Source organism: Pelophylax lessonae, assembly GCF_965119305.1.
Source record: "Pelophylax lessonae genome assembly, chromosome: 4".
NCBI lineage: Eukaryota > Metazoa > Chordata > Amphibia > Anura > Ranidae > Pelophylax > Pelophylax lessonae.
The window spans coordinates 157,321,745-157,347,808 of NC_138771.1; the positions used below are offsets into that span (position 1 = coordinate 157,321,745).

The window sequence follows — 26,064 nt, forward strand, 5'->3', positions numbered from 1 at the left end:
CGGCATGCCAAAAGCCCCAAATACGATCATCCACCTGCACATAGGGGGAATTCAGTTGTCTACAATATGACGCAACCTGGTGGAATTTGAAAATATCAGTTTGAGGCAATTTATAGGTAGCTGTGAGAGAAGAGAAGGGCACCACACCACTGCCCCTATATAGAGCAGCGAAAATCAACTTAATTTTATACGCTGATTAAAAAGTGTTCCATTAATTTTATTGAGTAGTGTATTTTGTGGACTTATCAAACAGATATAATAAAACACTTTCAATGGTATATTTAGCTGACCCAAATTGAGCAAATAGGAACAGTTCATTGTCAGGGTTTACATACATTTTAGGCATTTGGGGAACAAATTCTTGAGTGTAACATAGTCAGTGTATTTTGTATAAGAATACAAGTATGCACTTCTTACCTTACTAGATTTAGGATGTAATTTGGGTTATCTGCAGCTATGCCATTCTTCTTGAGAATATTATTAACTTCTGCTACCGCTTTTAGGTCTTTAGAAACATATCGGTAATACTGCTTTTTCCATGGGATAAACTGAAAACAGGAAAACATTTTTTGCTGAATAACAATTTTCACATTGTTCTTGTCAAAAACGTATTAATGTGCCTTAAAATTGCATATTAGGACTGCAGACTCTTCATTTTTACAAATTCTACAGAATTTGCAATCTAACTGTAAATGAAGACAACGGTCTACTGGAAAATGTAAAGGTTGTTATGGAAAGTGGTGCAGATACTGCACTTTGCGGCCACGTTCTGTAATGCAAAATTGTTTAACAAATTCCCAATATAAATGAGGCAAGTCGGTGTCAGAGGTGAACTGCTGGTGTGCGCTTGTAAGGGCTCTTTCACACAGGCGGACCATTCAGATCTGCCTGTCCGTTTTTTTGGCGGATCTGAACGGTCCCCCCATGCATTCCTATGGGGCATCGACATGTCCGCTGACATCCGACCCGATCCGTCAAATCTGGACGGATGGAAACCCTATTTTCCATCCGTCCAGCGGATGGGATCGGATGAGAACGGACCGACGGTCCGTTCCCATTCGATTTCCCCCATAGAGATGCATTGGGAACTGACAGCTGTGTCTCGGCACACAGCGCGGAGACACAGCTGTCATCCTTCTGCTCAGCGGGGGATCGGCGGCTCGATCCCCCGCTGAGAAAAATGGCATCCGTCCGACGGACGGATAGTGTGAAAGGAGCCTTAAAAGGTGAGTGCTGTAGAATTTTGTTTTCATGTATTGACATTTAATGAACCTATAATTGTCAAAAGACCCATGTGAAAACCCACTCACCAGACAATTATCTTAATATTTGTGATTGCAGCGATCACTGGCATGTGTTTCTCACATCAATCAGATACTTACATTTATTTATGAACTAGTGCAACATAATCTTTTCTTATACATAAACCTGTGAATATTTTTAAATCATCATATTCAAATGTGCACTTCCAAATAGAAATTGAACAAAAATACAAATAAAAAAACATTTTTTTTTTGTGTATGTCCTTTTTGTTACCAGTCCATATAATCAAATGCACATTAAATAAAATCCCAAATCAACACCTATGTGCTTATAGCCAAAGCGCAACATCCACTGCTTGTTATATACTCCAGGTAAAAAAGGACATACTTTTTTTATTTTTTTATTTGTACTTTTCAATTAACTTATTTTGTGAAGTTATTTTACAAATTTGTACTTTTCAAAATGCATTTTCTAAAAGCTTGTCTGCCTCCTCCCACACACATTTCTCCTGGCCAGTAAGAATGCTCACCATAGTAACGGGCAAATAGCTTCCTATTGGCCCATCACTATGATGGGCTGCAGGATTTCCAAGTTAAATGCAAAACAGGTTACATTGGTATTAAAGTCATTTTTTTTTTTTTTTTTGCTAAATATCTGCTAACAATAGAACTTACATGCTCTTGTTGTTTTTATAATTTTCTCCTGTGCCTCTTGCTAGCACTGCCCAATTCCAGATATGCCAGTGCTCCCTGTGTCTGGCGGCATCTATGGAGTCCCTCCAGTGTCCACTACATGCATGTTCCTGTTTAAAGCTACAACCATGCAGCCATTCCTGAGAGGCACACAGAGCCAAATCCATGCTGACTTGGGACCTGCTGTTATTTATCACTGTGGAGGAGAGGTGTGACTTTGTGTCACTGAGAAAGGACGCATGTACAACTGTAGATCTAAGCAGGAGCACACACATGGTGGAAAATCCTCTGAAACTTCATAGGTACTGACAGGCACATGGGCAGGTACGGTCTGCTATTAGCAGCTCATTTAGCAAAGTAAAAAAAAAAGACTAATTTTATTTCTAAAGTGGAACTAAACCCCCCTATGTCTTACAGCCAACAAAGCTGCTATCTCATGCCTCGTACACACGTGCAGATCGTCGGCCGAACGATCGGCCGTCTTTTGTCCCCAGGCTGTCGTGTCTGTTGAAAAGTGCAAAAGACTGCACAAGAATTTTGTCCGCCGACTACAGCCGACTGCAGAAGTGATGTCATGTGATGGTTAACTTTCCCTGTGTTTTTTCTTTTCTGAGCATGCCCAGTCTTGCAAATCTGCTGTCTGTCGGCCGAATTCTGTATTGACTGGCGAACAATCGGCCGCTCTGGTGTCGGCATACAAAAATTTTAATGCTTGCACGACAGATTCTTTTCGGCCGAAAGTGCGCTGTCGGAAGCATCATACTAACAAGCCAAAAATAGGCCGATCGGTCGTCGGCCGAATCTTTTCGGCCGACAATCTGCACGTGTGTACGGGGCATTAGCCTCTGTATGATCTTCAGTTGACATGGTGCTGCACATGTCATCAGTTATACCACCCATTTGATGGCTGGACAGTTCAGTGTAGAACAAAATCACTTCTGAGACTTCTTATTCATAGCATTAATTACCATATTTTCCGGCGTATAAGACGACTGGGCGTATAAGACGACCCCCCCATTACATGATCTACCGGTAATACTTATACTTAGGTTACCTTGGAGATATTATACTCGGCGTATAAGACGACCTCCCATTTTTGGGGGATTTTTTTGAGGTTCAAAAGTAGTCTTATACGCCAGAAAATACAGTAAATGTAACTGTTTTGGGAAAGTTCCACTTTAAGTTTGCCCAACAGCCAAAACGTAAACACTAAGGACGCTGATTTCCCATAAATTGGAAGTTTGTTCCGTTTATATACATCAGTTCTTATTGACCACAGATCACTGTCAAAGAACATGTGCTGAATGAAAGTGAAACTGTCTCTTGATCCTAGAGCTATGGAAGAGGTAGACTCAGCCACTATCTACAGAGGAGAAAATGAAAATGAAATTGTTATACAATTTGCAACACAGTATTATTCATTTTGTATACAATGTACACTGTGCAGTTTCAGCAAGTTGTTCTAAGAGTATGGAGGGATAAAGTTATTGGAGGCAGCAATGAGTTTGTATAGTGTGAATATGACCATTAAAGTGGTTCTAAAGGTTAAAAACCCTCTGCAAGCAGTTCCCAGCACCCCCTCTCAAAACGTACCTCGTCTCGATCCAGCGATGTGCACAAGAGCAGAGGCTCGCTCTCTCCTTATTGGCTCAGATACATTCACAGACTCAATCTCGGTGAGCAGGGAGTGGGTGGTGGGGCTAAGTCCGATTCTGTGTGTCTTATAGACACACAGAGCCAGCTTGCAGGCACGCATGAATGGCTTGCAATGGGGGTACTTGGGGGACCCCAGAAGAGGAGGAGGATTAGGGCTGCTCTGTGCAAAACCACTGCACAAAGCAGGCAAGTATGACTTGTCTATTATAAAAAATAAAAACAAGCTTTAGAATCACTTTAAAACAAGAAACCTCTTGTCTATTTAGGACCCTAAACATGCAGTTACAGAGCAAGTTCTATATCTGCTGGGTACCAGTTACTTCTGTAAGCAAGAGAATATAAGAAAGAGGGGCTTCTATAGCCCCCACTTTCCTATGGGATGGCGGAAGGGGGTAGGTTTAATAATCTCAGTTATAGGTTTTCAGCCATTTTGTCCCCTTCTTTTACTAGGTCAAACCCCTTTTACTAGGGGTTTGACCTTTTGACTCCTAAGCCTTTCTGGTTTTCCTTTCCCGCTCAAAAAGCCCGCTCTTTTTGGTATCTGGGGAATAAAGGCTGGGTATCTGGGGAGTTTCTGGCCACCTCTATTTTTAGCAGCAAATGGGGTCCCTTCCTGCTCTTTATTCCCGCTCAAAGTGCCCGCCAAAAGTGGTCTTAGGGGCTATTTAAGAATGGCTCCGGTCTGGCAAAGGCTCAATCTTCAGGACATCTCAATTCAGCGTTCCCCTCCCCCCCTCCCCTTTGGTTTGTCGGGGCCATAATTATTATCTGGTTGGGTCACCTCTGCTTTTGTTATATTTATTGTACAACCTGAGTTGTTTATGACTGGGTTGTGGTTTGTAATATTATGTATATTGGTTATTTATTATTAGATTGGTAAACCAGTAATAAACGGCCGCGGCCTTATTATTCCAAAATTGACAGTCTGTGTTGCCTTATTTAATAGTTAAGTATTTTTGTTTTTTAATAAGATAAGCAAGGCACTCCTTCCTGCCATTCCATAGAAAAATCTATGTATTTTAGGACTAAACAAGGTATTTTGTGTACCTAAACCCAAAACCAAAAAATGTTTTGCAGCTTATGAATCCTTGGATGTGGTGACTGCTTAGTTTTCTTTTTTTAGGTTTTTCCTCACCTGGTGATCTGGCCAGTAACACACCTCCTGTCTTAGGATGGTTTCTCTATCTATAGAAGAGCAATGTATAGAACCTTGGACAGCAATATGATCTGGCGAGGGTAGAGTTTTATGGACTAGTAGATCTAGATGGGCTTTACATAAAAGTAACTAATAAATGAAAGCCTAATGTCAGCTAACGCTTTTAAAGCAGCTTCACCATTTTTTTTTTCCTTTTTTGGACAAAGTTTTTACATAAAGGCTGGCCATTGAAAGCACTCCTGTCAGTGGTAAATGGTTTGTCTCAACCCTGAGTTTTTCAACCGGGGTGCCGCAAAGAGTCCCCAGGGGTGCCGCGGCAAGTGACACAAAGCCCCGTACAGTCTGAACATGAAAGGAGTAAGGTGTTAAGTTCTGTGTACAGAGAGGAGGGAGAGCACATCCCGTTCCTCCTCCGGGCTCTCTCCATCTCTATGCGGTTATCTGTACTTTTGCCTGAAAAAGTGAAAGCTGTCTAAGCCGTCCGCCCACATTCCAACCAATTACATCAACGATTGCTAAGGGGATATCGGGCACAGCCTTGAGTTTTGCCAGGCAAAAGTAAAGATAACAGCATAGAGATGGAGAGAGCCCAGAGGAGGAACAGGATGTGCTCTCCCTCCTCTCTATACACAGAACTTAACACGGTTACCCTTTTATGGCTGGACATGCACGATTTCCCGCACCACACAAAAATGCATTGCCTTTTGCAGTTGCGCATGGCTGCCATTAATGCTGAATGGCACCCCCACACATCCACCAACTGCATGATGCGTACGCCCACTTAATTGCATGGTACTGCAGTACCATGTATTTTGGTGGGGCTCAAGTTAAAAATCATACCAGCACCTTTTTTGCATGTTTCACAAGCAAAGAGCAGCCTAATAAAAAACAGAACACACAAAAAGGTGTTCGGGCTCGGAGATACCTCCTTGTGTGAATGAGCCTTCAGACTGGTGTGCCCTGGGATTGTTCGCAATTCTAAAGTGTGCCTTGACTACAAAAAGGTTGAAAAACGCTGCTCTAATTTACACTTTTGCTGCACAGCTTGGTCTGTTAAATGAAGTTGAAATAGAATAGTGGGATCAAAAAAGTTATGGGGGTACTCAGAAAAACTGCTTTATTAATGCCAATGACAGACTGCATCATATATGTCATTTTTTATTTCGCCTTTAGTACCACCTCAATGCTTCCTCTGGCCTAATAAAGGTTGGCTGCCATTTTTCTTTTGGGATGAACAGACCACATAATATGGAAAAAAGAGGATACAAACCAATACATCATCAACTACTGCCTTCCATTCCTTACAGACGAAGCTCACATTCTGGTACAGGTCCTCAATAGGAAGGAAACCAAAAATATGCTGCAAGAGTTCAGTAGGAAACTGGCTTATTAGGTCATACGACTGACTGTTATTTCCAGTAACTCCGAAGAGTCCATAGTGTGAATCAGAAAGCGAATCTAACAGGTGACCCATTTCATCATCGTCTTCTTCTTCGAAGAAATCGCTGGAAGACATAGCTTCTTCTCCTGATGCATCTATACTTGGGTCTTGGCTCCAACATTCCAAAGAAGAAAAAGGCCGTTTTCGATTTGAAGCGGGTTTAGGAGAAGAACAGTCTGTCCCATCAAACATGGCCTCATCCTCATCTATATAACCAGAGGGTAATTCATCGTCTTCTCCTTCCATCTCAGCTGCGTGGCTGCTATTAGATTTGGGATATGCAAGATCTGTACAAGCCACTGAACTATTCACACTAGCAGTTCTTGAAGTGCCTATATCAAGAGAAAAATGTCAAGAGAAAATTCACAAATATATATTTAAAAAGGCACAACATTTACCCAAATGCCCAATGTCACATGGGGATTTTTCACAAGGATTCAGAAGTGCACAACATACCCAGCTTTTGCATTTGATTTTAATGCCAGATCTGTTAACATTGCTCCTCACTGCAACAAATGGTGCACCGTGCAATCATTTTATCATGATGTTAAAAAAAGCATACCTTCTGAACAGGATATACCCAAATTTAGGGAGTAAAATTTTTAGCAACCCCATTCCCTGTGACAGCAGAGGCAGGGGTTCCTCTCCCCCGCAGGCACTGTCACATTTTGAAATTGGCACCCTCACAGCCACATCATTCATTCACAGAAATCTGTGAATGAATTAACTACAAGTCCTGTTTGCCACTGCTGTAGATGGACTTGTAGCTTCAATGGACTGTGATCGTGCTGATCAACGTGCTCGTAGTTCTTTCACACCCCCCTCAAACTTTCAAACTATCCTGTTTTGAGGTATGGGGAGAAAGCTAGAGGGAAAAATAAGTGCATTTATTTTTTTTAATGTATACTTTCTTTGTTAACCACTTCTGGACCGGAAGGATTTGCCCCCTTAATGACCAGGTGATTTTTTGCAATTTGGCACTGCGTGACTGACAATTGCGCAGTCATGCAATGCTATACCCAAACAAAATTTAAGTCCTTTTTTCCCCACAAATAGAGCTTTCTTTTGGTGGTATTTGATCACCTCTGCGGTTTTTATTTTTTGCGATATAAACAAAAAAAAGAGCGAAAATTAAGGGGAAAAAAAATTTCTACTTTTTCTTATAAAAAATATCCAATAAACTCAATTTTTCTCAAACATTTAGGCCAAAATGTATTTAGCTACAGGTCTTTGATAAAAAAAAAAAATCTCAAAAAGCATATTTTTATTGGTTTGCGCAAAAGTTATAGCATCTACAAACTATGGTGTATATATTGGAATTTACGCAGCTTTTACTTTCTGGCTGCCTATCTCATTTCTTGAAGTGCTAAAATGGCAGGGCAGTACAAGCCCCCCCCCCCCCCCCAATTACCCCTTTTTGGAAAGTAGACACTCAAAGGGATTTCCTAAGAGGCATGATGAGCCCATTGAATATTTCGTTTTTTTTGTCACAGGTGTTTAAAAATTGACTAAACTATTTTTTTTTTTTTTTTACACAAAGTTGTCATTGAAATGATATATTGCTCACGCATGCCATGGGTATATGTAGGATTACACCACAGTCAGTGGACCAATATGAGCACAACTCACTCTTTTTAGTAATGCCCATGAGGGATAGACCCAGAAAGGTTTTACATTCGGAAACAGTGATACGTTTCCATGCAAATTCTGTGGCAAGGGACAAATTTGGATTCACTGCGAATACTTGATCAGCATATACAGTGCCTTGCAAAAGTATTCGGCCCCCTTGAACTTTGCGAACTTTTGCCACATTGCAGGCTTCAAACATAAAGATATAAAACTGTAATTTTTTGTGAAGAATCAACAAGTGGGACACAATCATGAAGTGGAACGAAATTTATTGGATATTTCAAACTTTTTTAAAAAATAAAAAACTGAAAAATTTGTAGAGCCACCTTTTGCTGCGATTACAGCTGTAAGTCGCTTGGGGTATGTCTCTATCAGTTTTGCACATCGAGAGACTGACATTTTTGCCCATTCCTCCTTGCAAAACAGCTCGAGCTCAGTGAGGTTGGATCTGTCCACAGATTCTCGATTGGATTCAGGTCTGGACTTTGACTTGGTCATTCTAACACCTGGATATGTTTATTTGTGAACCATTCCATTGTAGATTTTGCTTTATGTTTTGGATCATTGCCTTGTTGGAAGACAGATCTCCATCCCAGTCTCAGGTCTTTTGCAGACTCCATCAGGTTTTCTTCCAGAATGGTCCTGTATTTGGCTCCATCCATCTTCCCATCAATTTTAACCATCTTCCCTGTCCCTGCTGAAGAAAAGCAGGCCCAAACCATGATGCTGCCACCACTATGTTTGACAGTGAGGATGGTGTGTTCAGGGTGATGAGCTTTGTTGCTTTTACGCCAAACATAACATTTTGCATTGTTGCCAAAAAGTTCGATTTTGGTTTCATCTGACCAGAGCACCTTCTTCCACATGTTTGGTGTGTCTCCCAGGTGGCTTGTGGCAAACTTTAAACAACACTTTTTATGGATATCTTTAAGAAATGGCTTTCTTCTTGCCACTCTTCCATAAAGGCCAGATTTGTGCAGTATATGACTGATTGTTGTCCTATGGACAGAGTCTCCCACCTCAGCTGTAGATCTCTGCAGTTCATCCAGAGTGATCATGGGCCTCTTGGCTGCATCTCTGATCAGTCTTCTCCTTGTATGAGCTGAAAGTTTAGAGGGACGGCCAGGTCTTCGTAGATTTGCAGTGGTCTGATACACCTTCCATTTCAATATTATCGCTTGCACAGTGCTCCTTGGGATGTTTAAAGCTTGGGAAATCTTTTTTGTATCCAAATCCGGCTTTAAACTTCTCCACAACAGTATCTCGGACATGCCTGGTGTGTTCCTTGTTCTTCATGATGCTCTCTGCACTTTAAACGGACCTCTGAGACTATCACAGTGCAGGTGCATTTATACGGAGACTTGATTACACACAGGTGGATTCTATTTATCATCATTAGTCATTTAGGTCAACATCGGATCATTCAGAGATCCTCACTGAACTTCTGGAGAGAGTTTGCTGCACTGAAAGTAAAGGTGCTGAATAATTTTGCACGCCCAATTTTTCAGTTTTTTATTTGTTAAAAAAGTTTGAAATATCCAATAAATTTCGTTCCACTTCATGATTGTGTCCCACTTGTTGTTGATTCTTCACAAAAAATTACAGTTTTATATCTTAATGTTTGAAGCCTGAAATGTGGCAAAAGGTCGCAAAGTTCAAGGGGGCCGAGTACTTTCGCAAGGCACTGTAAATTTCTTTGGTCCACAATAGATCTGTATAGATCTTCCGTGAAAAACAGCTCCTAAAAGGGAAGGGTCAAGGGAAGTCAAATTGGCTGTTTCCACCTAAATTCCAGGTTGGCCAGTGAATAGGAGAAGTACAGGTGCTGTAGAAGTGGTGGGCTCCTAATCAGGATTAGTAAGTGCACCAGGAAGGACACTATGGGCTCTACAGGCCTGTCTTCACATTCTTGGTGGCTGCAGGACACTACTTGTGCTAGCCACCGCACCAGTTGAACTGCACTGATGGGACTCGCCACGTCGCCAACTGTTACTGCAGTGCTAGTTTGACTATGACCAGGATGTACTAGGACGCTAGTGCTTGCCAGTTCACCAGAAGGTTGGCAGCCCTAGTACCGACACTCTGCTGCATACTAGAATCATGCGATTGGGGCACTTCAGCAACAGGAGAACGGGGTCGGGTATGCCTGACCTTAGCAGGGACAACTACTCCATCGTCAGAGCTATCTGTCAGGGTGCCGCTGCTCTCTACCGGTTCCTATATTGAGCCTGATTCTGACAGTGAGGCTTCCCCATTGCTCTCATCTGTCATGCTCAGTATCCTGCAGGCCTCTTCACTAGTGTACCTTTCGTTTGACATTTTGGCCAATAAATTTACATGTACCTAGTGTGACTCACAGGTAAAAAAGTACCTGGTTGTCGAGGACATTGCTTCGAAAATTGAATTGCTACGAAAAAAAAACTGCTAGTGCAAGCAGAGATATGGCGTGCTAACAATGCGGTTTTGTGTGTTGTGTATTTGAAGTGACAGTAATCTGTTGATTACTGCACTTTTGGGATGGGCAGATGGGCTAAATGCAGGTGTCGTGGCCGATCCTGCTAACGCTGCCTTTTGGGAACACTAGACTTTGGGGGAGGCTCGTATAGTTCTGATCCGATCAAAGATATTGATCCGTTCAGACACTATACTAGTAATGGAGGTGTTTAGTGTGTGTATGTGTGTTTCACTGGCAATCAAAGGGTTAAATTATATTACTAAATATGTGGTGGGGATCTGACGCTGTCCTAGATTGACGCTAACTAAGGTCTCCTGTGACACCAATATAGTGATCAGAAAAAAGATCTGTACACTATAAAAGTGACACTGTGACAGGGCAATGAAGGGGTTAACTGGGGTTGATCAGGGGGTTAAATCTTTTTTGGGTGGGGGGGGGGGGGGGGGTTGGCGGGTACCCTAAACCTATTTGGGACAGAAACGAATGATCTCTAACACTTACTGAGGTCACAAGTGACAATATTACAGTAATCAGTAAAAAAAAGCTATATACTGTATATAGTGTGCACTATGACAGGGAGTGAAAGAGTTAACTGGGGGGTGATCAGGGGGTGATCAAGGGGTTAAATGTGTGCCTATGTGTACTGGTGTCAGTGTACTGATTGTGTACTCACAGATGCTTTCTTCCCTCAAGCTGGAACCGAAAAAGGGTTCCAGGAGGAAATAGAGCATCATTTCCTGTGCCTGTGTTTACAAAACACAGGTACAGGATGATCTGCAATTGGTCAGGACCGATCACCAGGTCCAGGCCAAAAATCATTTGCCTGGACCTGATGACTGATTGGTTCTGAACTGAATCAGACCATCGCATATGGCTATGTCGGTTCGCACAGGAGAGCCAGCCTGCCGCAGTAAATCTGCGGCGGGCGGGCGGGCGGTCGGGAACCAGTTAAACAGTAGTATAGGTAGGTGTATAATAAGGCATACCTGTAGGTACAGTAAATATATCCTAAACATGCGCCGTTTAGTACAGCCTTTATTATCATCTGCGCATGCACACTGCGCAATCAATGGACAGCATGCTGTCCTTTGAGAGAGTTGTGCCGTAGCAGATACTGTTGCTCACATGCGCAGGGCTGACGCCATCACAGCTCAGCCATTTAAAACAGCGGAAGCCTGCAAACCTGGAAGAAAGATGGGTGAAGATGGAAACCCTGTCAGTGTTGCTATTGGGACACTCAAAGAAGAGGGGGAGCGGACAGCACCTGTGGGGGACCCCAGAAGAGCAGGTAAGTATAACATATTTTTAATAAAAAACACTTATTACTTTACAACTACTTTACCAGGTGAGAAGTCTTACCTCTGGGCCAGGTCTTGCTCCTGCTACGTGGATACAGGCCTTTGTTATCATCCTTGCGGATACTCCATTGATGAAATGGTTGAGTGAGAGAACATGAACCCTCTCTGCTCTGGGCCAATTCTCGACAATCCCACTCTGTCAGATGCTTCCGCCTTTTCACTATATGATTAAAAAAGAAAAAAAAGAAGGATTTAGACAAAGTCAGTACAACTTCATGGATGTTTTCCTGACACTTTCAATTTCACTTTAAGCCCTCGTTTACATTGAACGCGGCTTTCAAATTGTGCGACTTCATCCTAACTCACACGATTTCAAAGCCACATTGCAGTCTGACTTCAGGGGGCGACTTGAAAGACATCTGCGCGGGTTCATGCACAGATGTCTATTGAAGTCGCCCCCGAAGTTGCCAAAAGTAGTGCAGGAGCTACTTTTGGAAATCGTTGCAGCGCCGCAAAGTCGGCGGCGCACCGATTGGGACGTTCCCATTGACGGAAATAGGCTACGATTTGACCTGTCTTGTTACATCCGTATATTGGTTTAAACACATAACATGCTGCCAAGTAGCTCCACCAGCACAGCTGTGTCACTCATTCATACAGATCTGCCCACAGTGACAGATGGGCTTGTAGTTCTCAGCCCTGGTTTACACTGATGTAATGCGTTAAACTCGGCAATCCCGGTGCGTTTCCAGCCCCACATAGTAATCGCACTGCTGCTGCTAAATAATGATATTCATCATATCTCATGCAATCTGCTGCTGCTAAATAATAACACCTCAATAGCAGGTCGCAAAACGTAGTGCATTTGCCTGAACTTGATTGCATGGGTGTAAACACCCATGTGAAAAAAAAAAAAGCTGCCCGCACCTTTTCCATGTGGATGTGGTGCGATCTGAGCCATCCAATATAAATGGGCCCAAATTGCACCACACAGAATCACATGTGATTTGCACAGTAATGCGGTGCAATTCCAGAGCTCAATGAAATACAAAAAAAAATAGTGAGTACCACACTCGCAGTCCCCCGACAATCCATCCAACTCAGTAACTGAAGGTCTGCATCTCAGTATGGACAAGGAGCTGGAGAAAGAGTCTGCAGGAGCCTGACACTGCACCCGTGGCACATGGATTGCTCATTTGCAAAAGTAAATAAATGTAAAAAAATAAAGGGTTGCACTGGTACTGATATCGGTGCGGATACTCAGCATTTGCTTGAGTACTTGTACTCGTGCATAGGCTCTGATACGTAAAACCGATACCTTTTTCATGCGGTATGGTGCGATTGTGCCCATACAAAACAAATAGGCTCAAATCTCACTGCAAAGAACTGCATGTGATTTGAACAGGAATGTGTTGCGATTCTTATTTGAATCACAGGTGATTTCCCGCACCGCTCCTGTGCGAACCCAGGCTTGTGATAGTGACTCCAGCCTGAGTTCACACAAGAGCGGTGGAGGAAACCGCATGTGATTCGGACAGGAATTGCACCCCATTCCTGTTAATAAAAATCACATGTGAATCTTTGTAGTGCAATTTGGGCCCATTCATTTTTTATGGGCTCAAATCACACCACACAAAAAAAAAAATAGGTATCTGTAATTGGTATCGGTGAGTACTTGAGGAAAAGTATCGGTACTCATATTCGCTCTGAAAAAACTGGTGTCGGTGCATCCGTAAAAATAATAAAATTCACACTTTCTAGCTGCAAATTAGCCTTTGAAGCAGAATCTAACTAGAAAACGCTGAAAGGCAGGGTTTTATAACAAAATAGACCTTAGTGGTCTCTAGCAGCAATGTACATGGATCCACGCATGCGCAGAGTACATTTATGGCATACCTCTGTGTACATGTGTGGCAGTGACGTCACCATAGCCTGGCCATTCAAACAGCCCAAACAGAGTGAACCCAGAAGGAAGACCAGGCGAATATAGAAGTGCCTGTGACCAGCTGTTGCTCTGACAGCACAGCGCTGGGCTTTGTTTGAAAGGTAACCCCCTGCAATGGGCTATATTGCTAGTGATCGACCGATATAATTTTTTTTAAAGATGATACCAATATTTTGGCCATTGAATATTGGTATCGGCCGATATTTTTGTACATTTAAAAACATTTTTTTTTTTTTTTTTACTTGACAGGTACTCTTGTGGAGGGATCTGGGGGTCTAAAGAACTCAAACCCCTCCTCTGCACTTAAAAGCATTCAAAACGCCAAGTTTGGCTATTTTAGTTTCAATAGATTTTTATTGAGTTTGACAAGTAAACAAGAGTAAACAGCCAAGTGAACAAAGTAAAGCAGTACATATGGGTCAAGGTGTAGCGGGCATGACAGAAAGATAAATTACACATAAAATTATAGCATAGCATACCAATACAGGTGAGTGAACACATCCATAAGAAGTCTGACATCGCCCCCCAGGCACCCCAAGGGGAACAAACTGTGCCCCGGGAGGATGACATAAGACGGATCAATACAGGTTCACAGACCTCCAATGCGAACAATCTTAACCAAAGTTTGGCTGTTTTGAATGCTGTCATTTTTTTTAACTTGGTGCCGAGTACCCAGAAGTGAGGTCATGACATCACTTCCGGGTTTTTACATGGAGACCCGATCAGAGCCGAATGCGGCTTTGATCGGGTCTTCGGCGGCCGTGCAGGATGGTTGGCCGAGTCTCCCGGTGGGACAGAAAACCTGGGCGAGCCGCGGAAGGCTGCGGGACGTCCCCTCCTTGTAATGACAGCCGAGCTTCTCAGACGCATCGGTTGTCATTACAAGACATCCGACCGTTGGCTATGGACACCGGTACCAGGGTGATGCCTCTAGCTGCAGGGATCAGTCCGGTACAAGCACTTTCCCAAAATATCTGTAACCTCAGGGGACGATTCTGATATATCGGGGGAAAGTGCATATCGGCCCCCGATATATCGGCTTTGCCGTTAATCGGTCAATCCCTATATAGCGCACCCCTATTGCTCCTAGCATGACCCTTTAAAGCTGGATACACACTATACAATTTTCTTTCAATTTTTACCGTTAGATTTACCAAAACCATATAATATGAGGTCAAACCTGAACACTTTCAATTTGTATGCAGTCTGGCAGGCCCTTGCACTACATAGAACAACAAAAGTTGTATAGGGTGTGAAGGAGAATGACAGGACCTCTTTCTAGTTGCTGGCAACCATTTTCTAATGCTTGACCTGTGTCACACCATTTTAAATGTAGCCTTGACTTATAATGACTTAATTCAGCCTAAGGTTACTTTAAGTCTTTAGTTAACACGAACAATGACCTAAGTAAATCATCCGATATGTTTTTTCAGTGTTTTCACACCTTAGCTAAAGATACATTCTTTATCGCACATTAACTTCCTCTTTAGTTATACTAAGTCTTAGGGTCTAGACAAGGCATATTTGGCAATTTCTAATGAACATTCTGTATTAACCCATTGTTAAACTTTTGTGAGACATGACTCTTCCTGAGAGCACTCATTCCCCCCTCCCAACTGTATTTCCTGTTCAATACTGTGTATAATAGTTACCCCGCTTTGCAAATAAAACTAGAATGTTTTAGACTGATCACGGTTTGGACGTGTTTTCTTTAGCAGGATAAATCATTCTCCAGAGCTCTGCTTTATTTTGCATAGAACAGACTAGATTGAGCCAATAAGTCAGGGACTTAACTTTTGAGTATACATTTAAGGTATCTAGGGTGAATATAAAGAGAAATCACCAACAGGGTGTACCCAGCTGTAAGCTGGCCATACACTATACAATCTCATTTTGATTTACCAAAACCACATTTTTAGGACAGTCCTAAACAAGACTTTCAATTTGTATCCAAGCAGACATTGTTGATGGCGGATTGTCCAATTAGATTGCACGGAGTATGGTAACTTTAAGTAGCATAACATATAAATGCTTATATATATATGATAAACAATGCTGTTCCCCCTTTTAGCTCTAACAGGAAATCGTCCCTTTAAATAGTGAAAGTGAAGGTATGTGGCCCTCCCCGTCCACACCCCCCAGCCACGCGTCTTAGTGTCTTATAGGATACATATGGGGGGGGATGTGTGTGCACAGTATATGGAATCCCCCGATCGGCCCTACTTTGTTCAGCGATCCATTCGCAGTTCCGCCGCTCACTACACTCCAGCCATCATGTCCGCCTTCATCCAATCACAATCACCGAACACTGACTCCGCCCAACCGAACCCTCCGACAACTACAGAGAGTTCCATTCTGCACATGCGCATACAGCGAAGATTGCGTTCCAAGCATTCGGACCCGCCCCTGAACGGGCGTGGTTTATCCTCTGGCTGAGTTTGTGATTGGTTTGAAGGGGGAAGTCGTGCTTCTCCGGTTGTCCCTGGCAGGGAAGCCTGCGCTGTGACAGCTGTGGGGGGTCACGTGGTGCTGTCATCGTATTAGAAAGTAGTGGAATGTCGTTCTGTGTGTGAGCGATCGGTTTCCATATGTCAGCAGTGATCTGAAGAGAACAGCCAACACTGGGGGTGTGCGGGGTGTCACTTATCTAAAGACTTTCCCGGGCATAGCAATCCCATGTAGTGCTGAATAAGCCTGGTCCTGATCGGCCATGTCCCAGGAGGAGCAGTACAGACACATCGGCAGACTCGTCCAGGATGGCCGACTTTCCCAGCTCCAGGATCTGCACACACATGTGATTCTATTCAGTGACATCCCCAGGAAACACTTGGGGAAGTCCGGGGATACATTGTTACATTATGCTGCCAGACATGGACACCTACCTATAGTGACCTATCTGCTGGAGGGTGTGGGTATGGATATGGAGGTGATGAACTGTGACTACAAGAGAGCTCTCCATGAGGCGGCATCTATGGGCCACAGAGACTGCCTGCTGTACCTGCTGGAGAAGGGGGTCCAAGTGGACTGTCTGAAGAAGGCTGACTGGTAAGAGATCAGCCAACAAACACACAAATGCCACACAGAAAAAAAACCTACACAAATGCCACACAGAAAAAAAACCTACACAAATGCCACACAGACAAAAAAAAACCTACACAAATGCCACACATCAAAAAAACCTACACAAATGCCACACATAAAAAAAAACACCCACACAAATGCCACATATCAAAAAAACCTACACAAATGCCACACAGAAAAAAAACCTACACAAATGCCACACATCAAAAAACCTACACAAATGCCACACAGACAAAAAAAAACCTACACAAATGCCACACAGACAAAAAAAAACCTACACAAATGCCACACAGAAAAAAAAAAACCTACACAAATGCCACACAGACAAAAAAAAACCTACACAAATGCCACACAGACAAAAAAAAACCTACACAAATGCCACACGGAAAAAAAACCTACACAAATGCCACACATAAAAAAAACTACACAAATGCCACACAGAAAAATACCTACACAAATGCCACACAGAAAAAAAAACCTACACAAATGCCACACAGAAAAAAAAAACCTACACAAATGCCACACAGAAAACACACACACATAAATGCCACACATAAAAAAAAACACACACACAAATGCCACACATCAAAAAACACAAACACATCTTCTCATTTTGTATCTAATGGAGAGTTATATCTGTATTAAATCCCAAACCAAAAATGTAACTCCTTGCAGATTACCAATCCCTAGATGTGGTGGCTGCGTCCGGTCACGTGACTCCGCTCTGCTATTACTATCCAGGGCTACAGCAGGAGGAGCCGAGTTTTCCCTCTAACGTCAGCCGGGAGTCACGTGACCGTCAAGCTTGCCACTCAGCTCCTCCCCGATGTAGCCCTGGATCATAATAGCGGGGAGTCACGTGACCGCCCTGAAGAAACAGCACAAAAAAGGTATTTAGAGCCTTCATTTCTAAAAAAAAAAAAAAAAAACACTTCTACAGTGCAGTGCTGGATGGGAGCTTGAAAGAGAGGGGCTGGCAGCCAGTGACATTTTCTTTTTTTTTATTACTGGCAGCGGGGGGAGACACAGACCCCCGAGCTGACAGGCAGGGAGGAAACATAGCAGATGAAAGAGGCACGTAAACTGACCACGGTGTCAGGGCCCAGCAGCCATGATATACCATGGTCAGTTTACGGGGGGGAGGGGGCAGAAACTGGAAGGATCAGCCAGGTTTTTTTTACAGTTTCCAGAGGGGTAGGTTCGACAAGCACTGTGCTATTTAAACTGTTATAAGGAAACAGGATTTCTAGTTTTTTTTTTTTTTTTTTTTTTTTTTTTAGGGCAACACTTCCAAGTGGTTTGTCTCATCCATGTAAGCTGATACATTTTGCTGCAAAAAACCTCCTAATCACTCCAAACATAATACAATGTACATGCATATCACAATGGTCTAATTCCTTGTTAGAACATAAACTATATTACCAAAAGTATTGGGATGCCTGCCTTTACACCCACAGGAACTTTAATGTCATCCCAGTCTTAGTCCATAGGGTTCAATATTGAGTTGGCCCACCCTTTGCAGCTATAACAGCTTCAGCTCTTGTCCACAAGATTTAGGAGTGTCTATGGCAATGTTTGACCATTCCATTCTTCCAGAAGCGCATTTGTGAGGTCAGGCACTGATGTTGGATGAGAAAGCCTGGCTCGGAGTCTGTGCCCTAATTCACCCCAAAGGTGTTCTATCAGGTTGAGGATAGGACTCTGTGCAGGGCAGTCTACTTCCTCCACCCCAAACTCGCTCATCTATGTCTTTCTGGAACTGGCTTTGTGCACTGGTCCAAATTGTTTAGTGGAGGAGGGGTTATGGTGTGGAGTTGTCTTTCAGGGGTTGGCCTTGGCCCTTTAGTTCCAGTGAAGGGAACCCCTAAGGCATCAGCATACCAAGACATTTTGGACAATTTCATGCTCCCTACTTTGTGGGAACAGTTTGGGGATGGCCCCTTCCTGTTCCAACATGACTGCGCTCCAGTGCACAATCAAGGTCCATAAAAACATGGATGAGCGACTTTGGGGGTGGAGGAACTTGCTCATCCATGTCTTTATGGACCTTGTTTGTGCACTGGTGAGCAGTCATGTTGGAACAGGAAGGGGTCATCCCCAAACTGTTCCCACAAAGTTGGGAGCATGAAATTGTCAATGATAAGTGAGTTTGGGGTGGAGGAAGTTGACTGGCCCACACAGAGTCCTGACCTCAACCCGACAGAACAGCTTTGGGATGAATTAGAGTGCAGACTGCGAGCCAGGCCTTCTCATCTGTAATGGAAATATTGAAGTCTACAATAATTTTTACCTGAAATGAACATTATTGTGAACTTTTGACAATTCCAAAGTTTCAGAACACTGCCTGGACATTCTGAGAACAGCTGACATCATAAAACAGCTATCTAGAGTTGATATCTGGGAAGGTGTGTTGGATTGTATCTAGGGTTAGTATCTTTTGAAGGTCGTTTTTTTTCTTTTAACTATGATGCTGCTTGGTATAAAGATGGCATCATTAAACAAGCTAATTCTGTTTAAAACAGTGCAGTCCCTTGTCTGGAGGGGGTCTGTGAGGATGACCTCTACCTATTCAGTATTATTAAAGAGGTTGTAAACCGATAATTTTTTTTTTTTCTTTTCTTTACATCCTGAAAGATAAAGACATAATGAGCTAGTATGCATCGCATACTAGCTCATTATCAAATACTTACCTTAGAACGAGCCCTCGCCGCGCCGCGCTCTTACCTCTATGACGGGTGACATGTACAGTCGCCCGTCTTCCGGGATCGCGGCATCCGGCCATCTGATTGGCCGGAGCCGCGGTGACGTCACTCCCGCGCACGCGCGCGGGACCCGACGGTCACGGCACAGGGCTCTGAAGGAACGGCACGATCTGCCGTTCCTTCAGAGCGCATGCGCCAGTGACGTCACTGGCTGCATCAAATGTAAATATCTCCTAAACGGTACATGTTTAGGAGATATTTACAGTACCTATAGGTGTTCCTATGTTAAGGCTTACCTATAGGTACAACTTCCTGAGGAGGGTTTACTTCCTCTTTAAGTTAAAGGTGTGTTGTTTTTTTTTTTTTTTTTTTTTTTTTTCTATTTATTCTTTATTTTATCTAAAGGGGGTTGGGTAGAGAAGTTTTATAACAGCAAGTCAAAGCTCCGCATAAATCCCTCTCTTTGAGCCCGGACTTCAGACGGCCAGGTCTGCGTAACGGACCACCTTTATTTATCTTGTTTTTCTTTTCTGTAACGTTTGCTCACCTGCAATTTGTCCTAATATACTAATATCATTTGTATTTCCATAGTACCATCGTTCTTTTAAATTGTATTACTCACTTTGTGGTTCATTTTATTTAAAGCGGAATTCCGGACACAAAATCGACATAATCGATTTTGTGGCCATCCGCTTGCTTTTCTTCACCTGAAAACCAATTGGATAATTAGGATTTTTTTTTTTTTACTTACCTTGTAATTGTAGAAAGAAATACTCACCTTTCTTCCACTTCCTCCCTCGGCGGCCGTCACTTCCAGGTTTGCAATGATTCCTGGGAGCTGAAAGTCATGGCTCCCAGGAATCAATGCAACGGCACCGGCCCCAACGTCCGTTCCGGTGCGACGTCGCATTCCCTGCTAAACAGCTTCTGGGCATGCCCAGAAGCTGTGGAGGAATGTGGCGCCGCACCGGAAGTGACGAGAGGGGCCGATGCAGGTGCATTCTGGGAGAAGAAGACACGGAAGAGGACGCAGAAGAGGATCGCGCTGGCTTCAGCTGCCCACATCCGAGATGGCAACGCTGGAGAAGAAATTTTAAAAGTGAGTATTTCTTCTTGCAGGTAAGTGCGAACTGGGACAGATCAGAGGCTATCCATTGTGGAATGTACTAGCCCTGACTTTCCCGGGGGTATGTTCATTGAAATTTTGTTTTTGTGGCCAGAACTCCGCTTTAATGTTATTAGTTACTAGCTTCTCTTCTGTAATACATTTTAGATTTTTTTTTTTTTTTTTTTTTATTTAGCACAGTGGTTATTCATGATTAATATTCTTTTAATGAAAGATATACAACAAGGCCTGATTTTGACATAAACAAAAGGTGTCGATCACTTTATTATATTTATAATCGCAGAGAGGATCAAAGGAATAGGTGAGGTAGTAAAATTAGCCAAAACACGTCCAACATCAGTGCCTGACCTCACAAATGCGCTTCTGGAAGAATGGTCAAACATTCCCATAGACACACTACTAAACCTTGTGGACAGCCTTCCCAGAAGAGTTGAAGCTGTTATAGCTGCAAAGGGTGGGCCAACTCAATATTGAACCCTACGGACTAAGACTGGGATTTCATTAAAGTTCATGTGCGTGTAAAGGCAGGCGTCCCAATACTCTTGGTAATCTAGTGGGGATACTTTACTTTTTCACAATTCTTTTTCGAGATATCTTCCCACTGACATTGATCTTTTTAGCTATCTATAAGGGGTAATTCTTCCCAGTGACCACAAGTGTAAGGAGCATTCTTTCACTGACCATCACACTAATGTATCATGAGTTGTACTGTACATTTAGGACTTTTCAGCAGGGGTTCCCTGAGACTGAACGGTTATTTTAAGGGTTCCTCTGTGTTAGCTGCTTGAAAGTGTGACTAAAGGCAAAACTTTCTTTTTAATTTTGGATAGAGTAATGGAGGGTAGAACCCCTGTCAGTTTTTTTTTTTTTTTTTAGTTGCCATCTGTGTCCCATTTGGGAGATTTCCCTTCACTTCCTGTCCCATTGCCAAAACAGGAAGTGAGAGGAAATCCCTGCAAATTAAGAGAATTCCTTGTGCTCCCCCAGGTCACCAGAACTAGTGTCCCTATTGGAAAATTTCCCCTCCATTACTTTTCTGGGGACAACCCAAACTTTGGGATTTTCTTTTTACTTTCACTTTTAATGATAATGGTAAACAGGACAAATAGAGAGGGGAAATCTCCTTATCGGGGGCACAGACAGCAGTAAAAACCTAATAGGTTTTCTAATACTTCTCCACACTATCCAAAACTAAAAAAAAATAAAAGCTTTTCCTTTGATTATACTTTAAGTAATTACAAAAGATCTTTATAAAGGTCAAATATTGAATGAAAATAATATACAGGGTTCGTACGGTCATGAAAATCCTGGAAAAGTCATGGGATTTTGACATGACACTTTCCAGGCCTGGAAAAGTCCTGGAAAATGGGCAAACTTACTAAGTTTTGGAAAAGTCATGGAAAAGTGTTGTGCAACTATTTATTTTTGTCTCTGGGCCCCCTGTATTCTGTGGGAGCGGGGGACAGTAAGTGGACTATTTTCTGTGTTTCGGGTTTAGGCGGATTAATCAGCCGCAGCGCACAGCACAGCTGAAGCCTGATCACTGGTCTCTTCAATATGAATAGACCGTGACAGGCTAGGAACTCTGCGGCGGATTGATCCACTGAAACTGAAACAGAGAAAGCGTGCATTTACTGTCCCGCTCTCAGGGACGTACCAGCACGGCGGGAGGGGGGGGGCGCGTGCACTGGGGGTATCAGGCCAGTGTCCGCATCTCTGCACTATGGGGGGGGGGGTGTCAGTCGGGCCGCCCGCATCTCTGCACTATGGGGGGGGGGGGTGTCAGTCGGGCCGCCCGCATCTCTGCACTATGGGGGGGGGGGGAGGGGGTGTCAGGCCGGTGTCCGTCGGGCCGCCCGCATCTCCGTTTGAAGAAGGCAGCAGCAGGAAGAAGGTCAGTGAGAGTGCCTGAGGAGTGTCGTGTGCTGGATAGGAGGGGGATGGGATGGGACAGCTGCATAGAGAGGAATTGAACTTTCATATTCCTCATGTCACTGAATGTTGTTACTCCTCCTCTCAGAAGCTGCACTAGGAATATGGAAAGTTCAATTCATCTATATGCAGCTGCCCCATCCCCCTCCTATACAACTTCCTTTGTTGCCCCCCAGTGCTCTTTTAGCCCCCCCCAGTGCTCTGTCTGGCTCCCCCTCAGTGCTCTGTCTGGCTCCCCCTCAGTGATTTCCTGTCCCCCCCCCCCCCAGACAGTGCTCTCCAGTTCCCCCCTCCCCCTGTGCTCTTAATCATCCCCGTTTTCCCTGTCTGCTGCCCCCCCCCCCCAGTGCTCTCCACTCCCCTGCGCCTTCCAACCCCCCTGCAATACTTTCCAAACCCCCCCTTAATTCTGTCTATCCCCCCCCCCCCCCATGCCCTTCAGCTCCTCCAGTGCTCTCTGCTACCCTGTGCTCTCCGGGCCCCCCTAGTGCTCTTCTATCTTCTATCATGTCCGCAGTCTCTGACTATCCCCTGTACCATGTCCACAGCCTCTGACCACCTCCTGTACCATGTCTACAGCCTCTAACCACCTCCTGTACCATGTCTACAGCCTCTAACCATCTCTTCTATCATGACCGTAATCTCTGACCATCTCTTGTCTTTTATTATGTATGCAGTCTCTGAGGGGGTCTGGAGAGGAGTCAAAAGTGGGAGTGCTGTCGGGATGGGGATCACAGGAGAAGTCAGACATGTGTGGACTGGGGAGAGGAGACTACAGGATAAAACCAGAGCATAGTGCACCTAAGAGGAGGTCAGTGACAGTGCTGCCCGGCCAGTCTGAGGGGGGTCACTGATGTAAGGGGGCACTGTTATAAAGGTTCCTCCTTATATCAGGACACCCCCCCCCCTCCCTTCCTTAGTGCATTCACTCTGTGGAAAGTGGTCTCTGGTCACCAGAGTCCCCCCTACATCAGAGTTCTCAGCTTTTTCACCCGTGCGCCTTAAGTGACACCCGCTCCGAGCTAAATACCCTTCTTCCACCAATAAAAAAGACAATGTTGTAGAAAGCTATGTATATATAGTATGTGTAATTCTAAAGATATTTTGTATTGAACTTCATTGTTTTTTAAACACCACGTGTGTCCTGTGAAAGCAGCTTCCCTTTGACTGGTATTCTAGTCACATTTTATCTTGGCATATTTCTACAGTATAAACTAGGGTTGCATCGATACAGGTATCAGTGCCGATGCTAAGCAGTTGCAGGAGGATCGGTACTCCTTCCATCTGCTGTCCGGCCCCCCTGTACATGGGGGTGGGCGGAAGGGATGGGGACGCCCTGACCGTAACCCTAAAGGAAAGGGGGGGGCGCAGTGTGGCATCTTAAGAGCATTTAAAAATAATGGATAAAATAAAAAATTAAAGCGACCTGTCCCTGTTAGCTTGTGACCGCATACGCATGTCCTGCACACATATGTAAATGGTGTTCAAACCATAAATGTGAGGTATCGCTGCGATCGTTGGAGCGAGAGCAATAATTTGAGCCCTAGACCTACTCTGTAACTCTAAGCTGGTAACCTGTAGAAATTTTTAAAGTGTCGCCTATGAGGATTTTTAGGTACAAATGTTTGTCGCCATTTCACGAGCGTGCGCAATTTTGAAGCATGACATATTGGGTACTGATTTACTCGGCGTAACATTATCTTTCACATTATAAAAAAAAAATTGGGCTAACTTTACTGTTTCTTATTTTCTAATTAAAAAAAGTGAATTTTTTCCAAAAAAAATTGCGTGTGGAAGATCGCTGCGCAAATACGGTGTGATAAAAAATATTGCAATGATTTCCATTTTATTCTCTAGGGTCTCTGCTAAAAAATATATATATATAAATAATGTTTGGGGGTAATTTTCTAGCAAAAAAAAAAATGATTTTACCTTGTAAACAACAAGTGTCAGAAAAAGGCCTGGTCCAGAAGTGGTTGAAAACGTTATGCGGTATTTTACCGCATTCTTAATGCAGTAGATACCACTTTGTGAATGGAGCCCATTATCTCATACCTGAGGGATCAATGGGGAAGCTGGTAATCAGTATAGGAATTGGCACTACTACAGTAAGATGAGCAGCTTCCCCACTGCACAGATTACAGGGGTGCTCACCTGCCACCACTGCCATTTAGAGAAAAACCCCCCTGTGATCAGTGTGCAGTGCGGCTGTGTGCGGAGATGAATGAACTCCTCTGCATGCATATAAGTTACATTATCCTACACTGACCAACCAAAAAGGCTGAAGACCTGGCAGCCAGAAGAAGCCAAAGAGAAGATGTTGGTGGGGAACCTCAGGGGCTTCAGTTCATTAGGTGGGAGGGGAGTCTCTATGGCTTTAGGTTTGCTTTAAAGTGTTACTAAACCCAGGAGCCTGCATTCACTATATCTGCTCTCCCACAGTACACAGAACATGGAAATGCAATAGTTTTAGCAAATATAAACTGCTAAATACCTTTTCTAATCAGCAGTTAGAGCATTGTTGTGACTTCTATCGGTGTCTGGTTAAAGCTTGTAGGAGGAGTTTTCATTCTGCTCTGGCTGTCCTATAAAGCTGCAGGACCTCTGAACCTCTGTCTGGACAGTGCTGATTGGCCCTATGCTCATCACATGCACTCTCTTGAGAAACTCTCTAGTAATACACACCAAACTGAGCATGTGCAGCTTGTGTCCCCTAGCCTCTGTTCTATCAGCAGATTAATGGCGATAGTGGAAGGAGGGGAGGAACAGAGGAGACAGGATCAAACCGCCTTTTTACATAATACAGAGGATTAACCCCTTAGGTTTCACAGTGAGTATAACAAGCATGCTTTACTGCATATACAGTGCATCTGGAAAATATTCACAGCACTTAACTTTTTCCACATTTTGTTATGATACAGCCTTATTCCAAAAATGAATTAAATTCATTATTTTCCTCAAAATTCTACAAACAATAACCCATAATGACAACATGAAAGAAGTTTGTTTTAAATCTTTACAATTTTATTAAAAATAAAAAAACAAAATAAAATCCTATGTACATAAATATATTTACAGCCTTTACCATGACACTCAAAATTGAGCTCAGGTGCATCCTGTTTCCACTGATCATCCTTGAGATGAGAGCACCAACCAAGCCATGAAGTCCAAGGAATTGTCTGTAGACCTCAGACAGGATTGTATCGAGGCACAAATCAGGGGATAGGGTACAGAAAACTTTTTGCAGCATTGAAGGTCCCAATAAGCACAGTGGCCTCCATCACCCATAAATGGGAGAAGTTTGGAACCACCTAGACTCTTCCTAGAGGGGCCGTCCGGCCAAGGTGAGTGATCGTGGGAGAAGGGCCTTAAAGAGGAAGTAAACCCTCCTCTACAACTTGTAGCTATAGGTAAGCCTATGATAAGGCTTACCTATAGGTACTGTAAATATCTCCTAAACATGTACCGTTTAGGAGATATTTACCTTACATGCAGCCAGTGACGTCACTGGCGCATGCGCTCTGAAGGAACGGCCGCTCGTGCCCTTCCTTCAGTGTCCCGTGCCGTGACTGTCGGCTCTCACGCGCATGCGCGGGAGTGACGTCACTGCGGCTCCGGCCAATCAGATGGCCGGATGCCGCGATCCCGGAAGACGGGCTACTGGACATGTCGCCCGTCATAGAGGTGA

General features: G+C 43.6%; 2 protein-coding genes across 2 annotated transcripts in view; one reads left to right on the forward strand and one right to left on the reverse strand.

Moving 5' to 3' along the window:
* FBH1 (F-box DNA helicase 1) overlaps window positions 1–15,864 on the reverse strand; it is a 154,659-nt gene extending 138,795 nt beyond the window's left edge. Inside the window, exons 1-4 of the mRNA XM_082253201.1 lie at window positions 15,759–15,864; window positions 11,652–11,810; window positions 6,038–6,540; window positions 418–548 (exon numbers count right to left, since the gene is read on the reverse strand). Of these exons, the coding sequence (XP_082109327.1) occupies window positions 418–548; window positions 6,038–6,540; window positions 11,652–11,810; window position 15,759 (794 nt within the window). The 5' untranslated portion in view covers window positions 15,760–15,864. The remainder of the gene's footprint in view (window positions 1–417; window positions 549–6,037; window positions 6,541–11,651; window positions 11,811–15,758) is intronic.
* A 291-nt stretch (window positions 15,865–16,155) lies between these two features.
* Window positions 16,156–26,064, forward strand: part of ANKRD16 (ankyrin repeat domain 16) — a 46,910-nt gene continuing 37,001 nt past the window's right edge. Inside the window, exon 1 of the mRNA XM_082256428.1 lies at window positions 16,156–16,580. Within this exon, the coding sequence (XP_082112554.1) occupies window positions 16,246–16,580 (335 nt within the window). The 5' untranslated portion in view covers window positions 16,156–16,245. The remainder of the gene's footprint in view (window positions 16,581–26,064) is intronic.